Source organism: Epinephelus moara, chromosome 22 (assembly GCF_006386435.1).
Source record: "Epinephelus moara isolate mb chromosome 22, YSFRI_EMoa_1.0, whole genome shotgun sequence".
Taxonomy (NCBI): Eukaryota; Metazoa; Chordata; class Actinopteri; order Perciformes; family Serranidae; genus Epinephelus; species Epinephelus moara.
Window position 1 is genome coordinate 30,756,708 of NC_065527.1, and position 13,951 is coordinate 30,770,658.

Below are 13,951 nucleotides of genomic sequence, written 5' to 3' on the forward strand. Positions count from 1 at the left end.
TTTCAACCCATTTTACACACTGGCCCTTTAAAGATATTTTTTGGGCATTTTGCCTTTAATGGACAGCCAAGTGTGAAAGGGGGAAAGAGAGAGAGAGCGGATGACATGCAGCAAAGGGCCACAGGCTGGACTCGAACCTGGGCCGCTGCGGCAACAACCTTGTACATGGGGCGCCTGCTCTATTTACTGAGCCACCGACGCTCCACAAAGACAATATTCTTACATAGTTTTTACATGGCTAATGAAAATGAATATTCCACTTATCTTTCCATTTACAGGCAGCCATGCATACTCGGATTAATATGCCCCAGCATGCCATTCATCACATGCTGCCATTGCTATCTGTACCATTCTGCTTCTCTGAGTCAAATTAGGTTTTTTCAAAGTTTTCCACCTGTGGCAAAGAGCTGAGTATACAGTACACAGACATGAAGCCATGTGTGTGTTCGTATTTGGAATAACAGTTGAATATTAGTTTGCATGTCAACCTGTTCACTGAGACTGAACCAGATGAGAGAAAAAAAACTAAAAGGAACTAAACGAGGCTAAAAACCTGTACATGGGTTATAATTGTCTGTGGGTTTTCACTACAAGAGAACCCTTTAACATTAACTGCAGTTATTAGTAGGGATGTTACAAGAAGCAATAAAGTTGATGCAAAAATCTGGAAATGTGATGGTTCTCGTTTGTCTGTGGTAGCTACCAGGGATGCATTTCTTCCTTATCTGACGGGGCAGCATATACACGTCCAAGTGTTTTCGTCTGCTGTTAAATACCAAAGGAAGAAAAAGCGCACCTACCAGCACAGAGGGACAACAACATTATGTGGACGACGATCAAAAGTGCAGCTGCAGCTACAGCTACGCCTGGACTCGGTTGAAAGAAAAGTGTTTTTTTTTTTTTCTTCTTTTTTTTTTCCTGAAGCCAGCTTATTTTATAATTCTGTGCAAAGGCAGTGCACATATTTACACTCTGCTACAAAACACCAGGAGTGTCATGAGGTGCTGAGTGCTGCAGGTTTGGCATTTTTTTCTGGTCGCAGAGAGTTGAAAAATGTTAAAGTTCTGAGTAAAGCGCTGCAATCATCCCTGTCACTTTTTACCAAGCCGTCCAATCACAGTTTTTTTCTTCTGTGGTGACATGTACAATCATTAGATTTTTAGTTCATATAAAAATATTGACCAGTAAGCTTTAAAGGAGCAATAAGCGAAATTCATCATTTCTAGATTGAAGGAATTAAAAAATTGCTATGTGAAGAACTAGAGGTGTAATTTCATCTGGAGTATAGCATGAGATCACACACCCTCTCTCTGTGTTGATCACATTGTTTACCAGCCGGCTGCGCGTTCATGACTCGGAGCTAGCTCTTCTTCTCATGGACAGGTACAACATAAAGTCAGATGTCTGTTTTAATTAGTGTTACAGTAACGTTAGTCACATGTCGCTATGTCGATTCAATTAAATTTAAAGTTACAATCGTAGCATGGGTTAATGTCCGGAGCTTGAGTTATTAGCGGCTCGGTCCCAGCAATGGGTCAGGCGTTTCGGTTGTGTTAGGTGAGTAGCCCGGCAGCCCAGCTAACATTTGCAATTAGCATTGTAAAATGTAGCCCGGCGGGCAGCCTGGCGGGCTGTGTTTAGCTATTCCCCTGCCTACTTCAATGATGATGGTACCTGTAATAAATGTAATATATTTGCTGAGATGGAGGCGAGGCTCAGTGACTAGAATAGCTGGTAGAAGCGCTCCATAGCTGCAAGCTACTCCAGTAGCTGTAGTAGCTCTAGTGCTAACTCTGGGAGCTAATGCTAACATTCCTCTCTTCTCCGTGAGCATGGCAGCCGACTAGTGCTAACGCTAACGTCCCCACGGTAGAGCTCGCCGGAGCCGAGAAGCAGGCTCCCGGAACATTAGCATGGCAGCCGACTAGTGCTAATGCTAACGTCCCCACGCTTCTTGGCTCCGACTCACTGAGCCTGGCGGAGAAGCGTGTGGACGTTAGCACTAATGGGCTGCTATGCTAACGTTCTACAGGCAGTGCACAACAGCGAACCTAGCGGTGAAACGATTTCGCTTATTGCTCCTTTAAGATAACTTCAGGTGTCAAGCGTATTTTAGACACCAGATGAAAGATCCACACACTTTTTCTTTACCTCCTGCTGGACAAAGTTATTTTACAATCTGAGCTGCATCTATCTGATTACAGGCTCAGTACCATGAACTATACACAGATGTTTACGATGGGTGTGTCACCAGGAGACGTGAGTCATCAGCCAGCTGATGTGGAGCAGCTGGTCGACACAAATCGAGACATTTCAGGTATAACAGCAGCAAAGAGACAAATCACAACTATTGTGTGAAACTGGCAATAACAATAACAATTCTCACTCTCCACACTGCTCATTCAGAAGAAACAAAAGAACACAGGAAACAGAAAGGCAGAAAGCCAGAAGTAAAATACTTCAAAGAGAAAGTTTTGGACTACAATGTTGTTGAAAAACTACTCAACAACTTTTCTATCTCAGAAAAACACATTGAACATTGAATTGTTTTCCTGACACTCGGGTATGAGAAGATAACATCAGACTGTCATGCACTGGTTTGGATAAAAGTTGCTTCCCATTACTGATGCCAAGATATTTAAAGCCTAAAAGTGCCAAGAGGAGGGAGTGCCTACATAATTCTATTTAGGGATAACATGCACATTGTTGTTCTTCCTCTAGATGGGTCAGATTAGCAGTTGAAGTCAAGAGAAGCCAGACTTGAGAAAACAGTGGTCGTGACATTTTGTTGCAGATTTGCTTTAATATGTTGAACACCCTTTTTCTGTCTGTGTTATGATTCTGAACTGTTTTGCTCGTGTTTGAGAAGCACTTTGCATGAAATTGCTACTAAAAAAATCTGTGATTTAATTAAATCTGATATAATCTGGTTAAACTCCAGAGCCAACTTGCAATCCAAAATTTTGTACAAGTTATTAACAGTTTAAGACCTAATTCCATCAGTGAAGATGATGTGGGATAACTGCCAACCAGAAATCAATCGCATGTAAATGAGGTTTTTGTCTTCTTCTTCTTCTTTTAATGGCTGGTGTCCCTCCCTTGGCAGCCACAGACCGCAGAGTGAAACTTGCTTTGAACAAAGCAGGAGAGGAAGCTGCCAGGTTTTTCCCTCAGCAGATAGACATCTAAATGGTAGCTATTGAGTGCAGCACTTGGTGATTCATGACCTGACCGGATTGCCAAACAGAGCCCACAGCTGTTCGCACTTTGATAAGAGATCTCATTTAACAAGCCGCTGGTGCGAGCAGCTGGCGGCTTTTTATTGTCAGGATGAAAAGGCTGATGTGGGACCTGTGGCCAAGCGTCGCCCGCAGACACACGGCTACCAGGGTGGTGATGGCACAAACTGACACACACAAAATGCACACCTGTCAAATCTGACAGGCTGTACAAATACCATACCATCTTTAATGTCATACATTTACTCATGAGGTACTGATTAGGGCTGAGCATATAACGACTATGTACGCTATATCTAGCCTATATATTTTCAAGCAAGATATAGATTTTGAAAACACCATTTATATTGATATAGGGATCTGTTTAATCTGTCTGTTAATTAGTCTACAGTGTGACATCAGTCTATAATTTCATTCATTCATTCATTCATTTCCGTAGCCGGTTGCAGGGGGGGTAGAGCCTATCCCAGCTGACATTGGGAGAGGCAGGGTACAACCTGGACAGGTTGCCAGACTACCGCAGGGCTGACACATAGAGACAGACAACCGTTCACACTCACATTCACACCTATGGACAATTTAGAGTCACCAATTAACCTATCTCCAACCTGCATGTCTTTAGACTGTGGGAGGAAGCCAGAGTACCCAGAGAAAACCCAAGCTGACATGGGGAGAACATGCAAACTCCACACAGAGGGGCTCCCTCCTGGGATCGAACGTGCACATGCTAAATCAGTTAGTGAGATGAATGAAATTACTGCAGCACACATACAATACTGTGGACCTTTTCCACTGTCACTTTTGGCCGCACCAAGTGCCTATTTGTGTTTCCATTATCAGTTAAGACGTGCGGTGCCACGCTGAGCTGTGCCAGAGATGGACCAGGCTGCCCGCCCTCAAGCTGGTAGCGGGGACATCTGGCCAGCCACAACCAACACCCGACGACCCTGCTTCTTCCCCTGCTGTATGTGTTGTAACACTGAACTCACCTCTGTCTGCAGGAGACCAGAGAGAAAGGCATTTTTGAAAGTCTCTGTGTGTTCAGCTCTCAGCACTTTTGTAGCTTCTAACTGAATCTCTGTGGTTTGGAGTTTAGTTTCTCTCTTGCATCCTGTTTTTATTTTACATATCTGCTTTATTTTACCGTTTCATGTGCGCTATCTGCTGTATCAAAAGTTGCTGCTCGAAAAATCTACATTTCCTTATTTTGGTGCTTCACAATAAAAGTTTTTACATTACAAAATAAAGGAGGACTTTTATTGTGAAGAATCTGTAAAAAATGAAATGTGTTTATCATTGAATTAGTGGGATTTTGTTAGCAGCTTTTCTTCATTTAAGACAAGCAGAAACAGCCACAGTGAGATGTTGATGAAGAGCTGCAGACAACTGGCTCTTACTGCACCTCTACAAATAGCTCATCCAACAGGTAAACTTCTTTTACCTGCCCTGCTGAGGAATAACAATAACACATGCAGCATAAATAACAGGGGGCTTTAGCCATGAATCATCTTGCAACTGACCATGTTGCCCATTTCTTAAAAAAAAAACAAAAAAACACTGAAAATCAGCCTGAAACTAGCGAGATATGAATTTTTGTCCATATCGCCCAGCCCTACAAACCGTTACTTCTCAGGAAATGAAAAACAATAATTGAACACTGCACTGTCAAGTTCGTGTTCTGTCTTTATATATGGTCAGATACTTTCAAGTGTCTTTATATTATTAATATTTCACCAAAATCAAGCTTGAATGGAGATGCGAGGTTTCTGACCACTGAATGTGAAGATTCATGTTTTGTCCGTCATAGATTAGAACGGCCGCGTCTCAGACATTATCATCAACTTACAGGTTACAAAGTTTATTGTAGCTGTGTGTGTGTGCTCAGTTTTTCACCGCCATGTTTCTACAGTAGCCCAGAACAGACAAACCAAACACTGGCTCTAGATTGGGCCATTCGCATTTTCGCATTTTGCAATGTTTCTACTGGTTTGAATTATCTGGTTAGTTTGTCTTGGAGAGGAAGAGACCTCTGCAGATAATTTGGCTCCATATAAAAAACCTCATGAACACCTGGGACCAGTTAAACAACGCACCTTAAGTAAAGATTTTCCTCTAAATCCACGTAAAGGTTTCCTTTAAATAGAATCTGTGGCACAAAACATTCTTAGCCCTTCTCTTTAAGGTTTTCTTCAGTTTTTCTGCTTATCTTAAAGTTAGTTAAACTGTTGCACAGAGAACCTCAGCAACCAAAGTCAATAAAAACATAAGATGAGTTTATGGCAAGTTGGGTCACTCAACTTTCCAAAGCTGCACTTCTCTAGCCCCGTAACAATTTGGGATTGCTCTGTGGTTTTATGCAACAGGATCTGTCCAATCAGTTATTGGTGAGGTATTTCATGTACACAAGTCAACGGTGTGCTGCCTCATTCACCAGGCTTCAAACGCCCTTACCTGTGTGCTGAATACCATGGTGAAGTTCCTGTCCAAGCATTGCAGTTTCCTACCACATTCCTTGCTTCATACTTGCATTTTTAGATCAAATTTACTTTTCAAATTTGTTCTTTCTTTTATCAATTTGCTCTAGAAGTATGACTTTTTCTTCCTCCAACCAGTTTGGTTTTCATGTCTTCTTATCTTCTGCCCTTTTTTTATACTATCAGGCCAACTTTGTGAGAGGATACTTAAGAGCAACAATAGGTAGCCTGGGCTATCACAAGTGTACATTCAAGCAAACAAATGGAAAAGGAAACTATTTAGGAGATTCTGTGCAACACCCTTAAGTAATATCCTCAGCTCAGGAAAAACAACATCTTTCCGTGTCATACTTAAGGAGCAAACTTAAGGTTCTTTGTACATCCGGCCCCTGGATCTTAAGTTAGCAGAGAAAAAAGGTGAGCACAGATAAGCAGGTGCTCGGCTAGCAGCCTCTCTGACTTGCCAAACAGTGTCAGAGAAACACTGATTTGTAACGTGAAATTGCTTTATTCAGTGTTTTTACCTATTTGAATCACCTTGGGACGTATTCACAAAGCTCCTTAGTGCTAAGAGTTGCTCCTCGTGATGAAATTCTAAAAAAAAATCTTAGAATTGTGACATTTCCTTAGAATTATCCCTTGGCGTTAAGACTAGGTCCTTGTAAAGATAAAAGTTATTAAAAGAGCTCCTAAGGTGAAGAACTGACCGGAGTAGGGAGGAGGACTTTTAAGAGGCTTAAGAGTTTCTTAAGTAGAGGAGAAAATTGTGGAAACACAAAGAGGTGCGAGAAATATTCTCCAAACACTGCATGACAATGAGTAAAGGAAACAGTACTAATTAGATTGTGCAGGAATAATATGTGTGGTTAATCTCATTAAAGATATGCACAAATTTCCCACCTAACACTCTAAGGCCAGAAATAAAATGATCATAACACTAAGATATTTGGAAAACTGGAAAACTGGAAAGTGCAGCAGTGATAACTTGGGTCTGTTTCAACCTTCCATCAGCAAAAATGATCAAGCTAACAATGCTAACACTTTCACGGTCAGCAGTTCATTTTATTTCCACTGGGTGTCCACACCTTGCAGGCCCACAAAAGGGTGTGACTGTGACAACCAATCACATCTGTTAGAAAGAATGCATCACACCTTGCAACGGGGTCAACCACACCTCCTCACAAAGACAAAGGTTTCTGTCCCCTCCTTGCTCAGAGTTGCTCTGAGAACTTTCCTAAATCACTCCTAAGCTAGGGCTCCTTACTAAAAAATTTAGGCTAAGTTAGGAGCCCTCTGAGAGTACTCTCAAAATATTTGTGAATTTGGCCCCTGGTGTCTTTGTTTTGAGGAGGAAGAGACCTGTGGATAACTCAGCTACTGCTAAAAACCTCCTGAACAATGAACACTGAAGGGATTCTAATCAAGAGATGTTTCAGCTGGTTACAATCTGCAATCCTCAACATCAGACACCACTTCCCTCAATCTTACACACTGTTCCTTTAAAAATATATTTAGTTTGTAATTTCATTTCAGTGAAACTGAACACAACTGCAGACATCTCAACTGTAATTTCAGCACTTCATCTATGTAGCATCCCAATGTTTGCATGTCAACCATGCCCAAACACAGGAATGTAAACACACACAGGACATTTCCACCATACCAAACTGGATGTTTTTGCATCAGTGTTTGTTTTCTATAAAAGTCTTTACTTCTTTCTCTCCCTGTCTGTTGTGGCTCATTAGTGTGAAGACCTGCCATTCTCTCTTTCTCTCTGTCTGTCTCTATCCCCCTTTCTCTCTCATGAAACAAACTCTTTGAGGATCCGCCACTGTTTTCATCATCATTATCCTCCTCTCCCTCTCTCTTCCTCTCAACTCCACTCTGAAGGCCTGCCATCAACTTCAACAACACAGTCGTTGTCTCCCTCCCTCTTTCTCTACATGGAGGACTTTCGTCTTCATCAATAATCTCCATCCCTACGCTCAGCTGAAGATTGACACATGGAAGGATTGGCTTTGTTTAAATCAACATCTTCCTCTTTTTGCACCTTCCAGGACTCCCCAAATGCCTTGCACATCTTGACAAATCTTTTACCGTCCAACTTACACACAGCGATAGTATTAAGACTCTTAACAAACTTTTCATTGGCAACAGTTATTACACACTTGATCAAACCACTTACTCTAAATCCTTATTTTAAAATATTAATTACCCCCTGTGGGTTTAAAATGGATTCTGAATGTGACTCAGAAACCCCGCCAAAAAAAAAGAAAGCCATGAATATGTCCAAGGCACTGGTCAATGATTGGTCAATAGAGGACGGTCACTCTCCTCAGGGCTGAGTTTTGAAGCTCATGTAACCACTATTTATACCGTGGAGAGGTTTACATATATTAGGAGACTGTAACTATAAAATGAAAGGATGTTTTGCTGCCTCTTGCAGCCGCTGTAGACTGAGAAAAAAATAGCTTAATTCACTGGGCCGACTGCCGGCAACTTTTAAGATGGAACGTTAACTTGTAATATTACTCAGTGTTGACGACACAAATCCATCAGCACACCTTAAATTTCAACATGACAACTTTGGCCATATCATTAGTTTTTATTGTCTATCTTGGATGACATACACTTTTAGTAATGAGTGGATCTTCAAGCCTTTTTGTATATTAATTTCAACAAGATTATGTGAACCGCATATATCTCAGTCCTCACTCAGAAGGAAAAAAAAGTGTCGCAGAGCGTTCTTTTGGGCTCCGGCAACGCTAAACCCCTGAGCTTGCCTGAGAAGGACTAAATGCGCAAACCTACTATTTTTAAATATCCCATGGAGAGAGACTCTCACTGCAGCCTGTTCTGTTTTGTTCTGAAAATGTCGGCGTGCAGCCTCGTTCTGTGGACGATAAACAAGATGCAGACTCCAGTGATTAGGAAATACAGTGCTGGATGGAGCAGTGAGTGACAACAACCTCGCCCACATTTGTGGTTACTGTTTGCAGTGAAAACGCTAGGGTCTAGGTACCATGTCTGAGGGGTTACTTTTGGTTTCAAAGGTACTATAACCAATGTGTTTGGTCTTTTTGGGCCTTGTCCACAAGTACAGGGCTATTCTTTAAAAACATAGCTTTTTTTATGTGTTTGGGCCTTTCGTCCACACGCAAACTGTGTTTAAGTCACTGAAAACGCACCTTTTACAAAACTCCATACAGAGTGAAGACTTCCAGAAATCGTGTAGACAGGGAAATGGAGTTTGCGGCTTGAGACTTAAGACTTTGTGCAGTAATTTCCCTTGTGAGGCATTGCAAATGAGGCATCATTTTTTGCAATGGCAAAAGGGTTGGAAATTGACCTTTTTTGTCCACCTGCCACTGTGGCTGGGGGATCCTGACATCTACCTATCTATCAATAGATTACCATTGTTTTTTGGCTGGTGAGTCAAGCAGATCTACCAGCTTCTTGTATATTTTACCTGCATTTGGTTTGTGGCTGGTGCAAATTTCAAACCCTGAATGGCAGACATGGTCAGATTAGTGCTGGTTCCAACCTTGCTATCAGGACCTTTTACATGTTAGCACACAATTGTACAGGTACTCTCCCACTATACTGAGGAACAGAGGTGTCAGAATGTACTTCAGAGGTAACTGTTTCAGGTGGCCTTCCAGTAATAGCTTTTTACAGGCTGATAATATCCTTTAATTTCCTCTTCTTCTTCGCCTGGCTTTAGAGTTATAGTTATATAGCTGCCTGTGGGTTAGGCATGCTCTTGATAGGGCCTTAAATGTGATTTTGTTTTGACAGGATTTTTTTTATATCAGTGTGTGTGGATGAGATGGGGGGAAATAAACCTGTTTTCAAAAGTAACAGTGCCCATGTGGACTAGGTCTTAAACTTTTGTGAATTCAAGCCATCTATACCTGACCACACTTAATGAGAGAACAAGCTATAAGCTTTTCCAGCCCAGCTGCCAGAATAAAATGTTGGCATTGTGCATCTCTGCAAACCATGGATATGTTAAGTTTGAATGTTCCATATATGTATTACATTAACATTTCTAAAGTGACATAGTATATGAGCTGACTTTGTCATTCAGAGGTGGAGGGAATGGTGGATGGCATGACACCAAGGCTAGATGCCTGCCAAGCTACAGACCACTGTTTTAGACCAACAAACAACAAAACCAGTTGTTTTTAGCAAATCATCCCTGCATTTTCAGCATCTTTTTACTGGGTGTTTTGTAGCATCTGCTTGCTGTTTTTCTTGCACCTTTTTAGTCACTGACTTGGTATTTTAAGGCAAAACATTATCTTTCCATAACTATAATGAAGTGGTTTTTGTGCCTAAACCAGGGGAAGGCAACCTGCTGCTCCGGAGCCACATGCAGCTCTTTAGACCCTCTCCATTGGCTCCCTGTGGCTTTGACATAAAACTATATGGAAATGTATAATTGCATTCTACAATTGTAAAAATGTGTAGCCTATACATCAAACTAAAAAATATTTTAACGTTTAAATGTTTGTCATATGTCTACGACCTGAACTCAAATTTTTACTGAACTCAGGTAGCATAGCTAGCCTACAGTCATGCCAGCAAGGCTGACTATGGATCCCAAATCCAAAAAAAGTCCAAGAAAAGTCTTGGAGGAAAACAGAGGATTTAAAAGTGTGTGGACAGATTAATTTGCTGTCACCACCACCTGTTAAAGTACTAAATAATTAAGCCTCAGTTATACCTTCGCCTGGCTCCGTTCGCGGATTGCGTGCACACCTCAACAGAGCGCGAAGGCATTTATACTTGGCACATTCTCCGTTGCAGTATTCGCCGCAAAGGCAGGGGGCGGAAGAGAAAAAATACTATAGGAAGTAGTAGAAGCAGGCAAAAAACAGTAGAAGTAGAAGCAAGTGGAAAACAATGTAAACAGCAATGATGGTGGCACGAAAAGTATGGATTGCAGAGGAGGTGGAATTGTTATGTTTATGGCTTTTGACCAGACAAAAGCGTTGCAAAAGAAGATGGTCTATCCGCCCGTTACATGATATCTGACTGGGGAACACAGCCAGCTTGTGAAGCCAATGCGGGCTGTAGATGAAGAGATACTTCAGCTAGTCTTCCCTCAAATTCATCCATTTTGAACTGAGCGACACTAGCGCGGCTTGCGAAAAAGTTTCAAAATCCTGGAGGTGCACGACCTTGCGAAGCTCGCACGGCTGTCACCAGGTGCGCGATTACATCATTTGTGGCGCACGAACCTCGCACACTCGTGACTGCGTCGAGCATAAACTAGGCTTTAAAAATAGCCAACTGCAGAGTGGCCACCTTGTAGTAAATCATTTTAATGAATGCTTATTTAGAATTTTGGTAATGTTGATGGGATAATTCAGACTTAATAGGCTGTTACCTTTATTCAAATATGTTTTGTGACTCCAGACAGATTTTTTTTTGGCCAATAATGGCTCTTTTAATGGTAAAGGTGGTTTGGTGGTTTGCAGAAACAAAATGCCGATATTTTTTTCTGGCAGTTGGGTTGGCTTTTCAGGGCTAAATTTCAAACCTCAATGAGATAAGTAGTAGCTGATAGTCAAAAGACACACTTTCTATGAATTCCTTTAGAAAAGAAACTGCTCTGAGATGCAACTACAACCAAGTGCATCTGTAATTAAACAAGTGGCTTGAATGACACATATAAAAATGATAAAGTCCTCCAGAGATTTCCCACACAACTCTTTGAAAATTGTGCCAGCATGTCTCAGATCAACTGTTTCATAAACAGCACTGATAACAAATTATCAGCCAATAAAAGTTATAAAACCAGTGGCCTCATGGTTTGAAATGATCTGATATACACTTCTAGTTTGTTTGGAGCAAACACATCCAAAACAGAAAAATCACAACCACATTCGATTTACAGGATATCGAAGCTGAAACACCAAAGCAAAAAAAGATGAAAGAATTCATCAAATTTAAAAGACTAAAAAACAACAATCTCAGTGCCACTTTAAATCCAAACGTTCTAATGAGTGTGAGCAGACAATCAAAACATCCCTCAGCCTGTTAGAAGTTAGCAAACGGATTTTCATGAAACAGAGCAAACACTGTCTCTGTCCTTCTGTCTTACCGTCTCCTCTGCTCGGTCTCCCTTGGCGCTGATGTAGCTCAGTCGATAATGTCGGACATTCCTCGTGTCCGCAGGCTGCCACGCCACCCGCATACTGAAGGTGGTTTCCTCATCGATCCTCATGTTCCTCACCCCATAACGAGGAGCTGCGGGATGAGAGAGAGCACAAAAAATCACACTGCAGGCCACTGAGTTACACCTCAACATCAACCCACCGAAGCATAACACTGTCACAGTTTGATGTTCTTCATCTTATATCGGAAAAACTCATATCACCATGTCATCTTTTTGGCATTTAATTTACTCAGGTTTTCAACTTCATATCAGCGTCTTTTCAAAATCAAAACTTGGGAAAGTTTGTGAGGCAAAATTATCAATGAAACACAGGCAGCAAACTGTAATCTGAAGTTTGCTGCCTGATGTTTTCTTAATCTTGAACCCTGTTTTTTCCCTAAGGATAAGTTCTTAAAAGATTCATGAGATGTTCTAAAAACATGTTTTTTTATACTGTTAGATAACGTCATCTTTATAATCTCTCTGCTTGTTTAAGGACTTTGCTAAAACTTTAGTGAAACTTGTACAGAAGAAAATGTTCAAATCCAAATGTCATTTTGTGTATTATTACAGCTAAAAACATTGACCATGAGGAAGAGGTAAAGGAAGGTGGAGTGGAAATTAGGAAGGAGAAACAAACAGCAGGAGTGAAATATTTACTTGCTGCAGTGGTGGTTGTTGTGGCCAGGGTAGTTGTTCTTTCAACTGAAAATGAAACAAAAATATTTAATATATCTTAAATGATCCTCTGATGTTTGTTTCAATCTGAAAAGTAATGCCTTTCTCTGATCCAACATTAGAACAGACAATATAAAGTAAAAAAGGATTATGCATTGGCTTAGTGATAAACACAACAGTTGGCTAAACGGCGAAAGCACCAAACTTGTAACTTCACTAATTACTGTGATGAACTTTTTGGAAACATGAGTAGAGTTGGAAGACCTGCAGTAGTAATGTTTAATTTACCCGTGGACTCTACGAGGATCACCTCGTCACTCTCAACCTTGTTGCCGTAGATGGCAGCGAGGAGGACTTCATACTCGGTGAGGGGGCTGAGTCCTTTTATCAGGTAGGTGTTAATGTTTCCGTTCACCAGAACCTGAAACAGAAACACAGGGATGGATATTTTCTGTCAGACAAGCAGATGAACAGCTGATGCAGATGAATAAAAGTCGGTGACACAGAAAATCAGACAGAGGTGGTAAACCACACTGAATCAGGTTATGTTTGCAGTTAACACACTTAACAAACATCTGAATTTCCAAATCAAACAACATTTCAGAAAACTTGAAATAGAAAAATAATTGTCTCAATGTAAGTAATCAACTGGGGAAGTTTCACTGGGATATCTATTAGTTGAATTATTTCACCTATTTAACCCTCAAGGCTGTTGTGATTGCAACAATTAACAAACTATCCAATTCCAGTGAATTCTGCGCAATTCCATCCGATCCCCATTACTTCTCCACAAATTTGACCAATTATCGTAGCTTTCCATGAGTTTCACCAATCATAGCAGTCTGCCACATTCACTTCCTTGTTTCTGTTTGTGAGATGTTGACTTTTGCACGCCAGGTGTTGGCAATGAGCCCTTGAAACATTAGTGAAGGAGGGTATCCACCTGATGACCTCAGTGAAGCATTTACCCTCCCAGCATGCCTCCAACCTTCACTCACAATCATAAGTACTAGTCCATACCCATTGGTAGCTTTGTCACCTTCTGCCTATGCCAATCCTCAATGCCTATGTGCAGTTTCACATAGATTGACCACGTCAGTGAGTAGAAAAACGTGGGACAGACAGAATGACACACTGACAGTTTCTGTGGTTATGTATAGCATACCATACCATGACTTAGTCATACCAAATATTAGAAAAAACAAACATTGGTCCACAGGGGGAGCCACAGCGATCGGTCGCATTTTAGCCATTTTTAAGCATTTTTCTGTTGTTATAGCGCCACCCAGTTGCCAATTAGAGTTAAATTTCTCCAGTCACCTTGAGGCGTCCTGTTCTACATATCTACCAAGTTTAGTAAAAATCAATATGGCGGTTAGGCCTAGATAAGAAAT

General features: G+C 41.1%; 1 protein-coding gene across 1 annotated transcript in view; it reads right to left on the bottom strand.

Moving 5' to 3' along the window:
- Positions 1 to 13,951, bottom strand: part of LOC126384266 (collagen alpha-1(XIV) chain-like) — a 304,818-nt gene that overhangs the window by 154,734 nt on the left and 136,133 nt on the right. The window contains exons 17-19 of the mRNA XM_050035226.1: positions 12,846 to 12,978; positions 12,540 to 12,584; positions 11,826 to 11,971 (exon numbers count right to left, since the gene is read on the bottom strand). Of these exons, the coding sequence (XP_049891183.1) occupies positions 11,826 to 11,971; positions 12,540 to 12,584; positions 12,846 to 12,978 (324 nt within the window). The remainder of the gene's footprint in view (positions 1 to 11,825; positions 11,972 to 12,539; positions 12,585 to 12,845; positions 12,979 to 13,951) is intronic.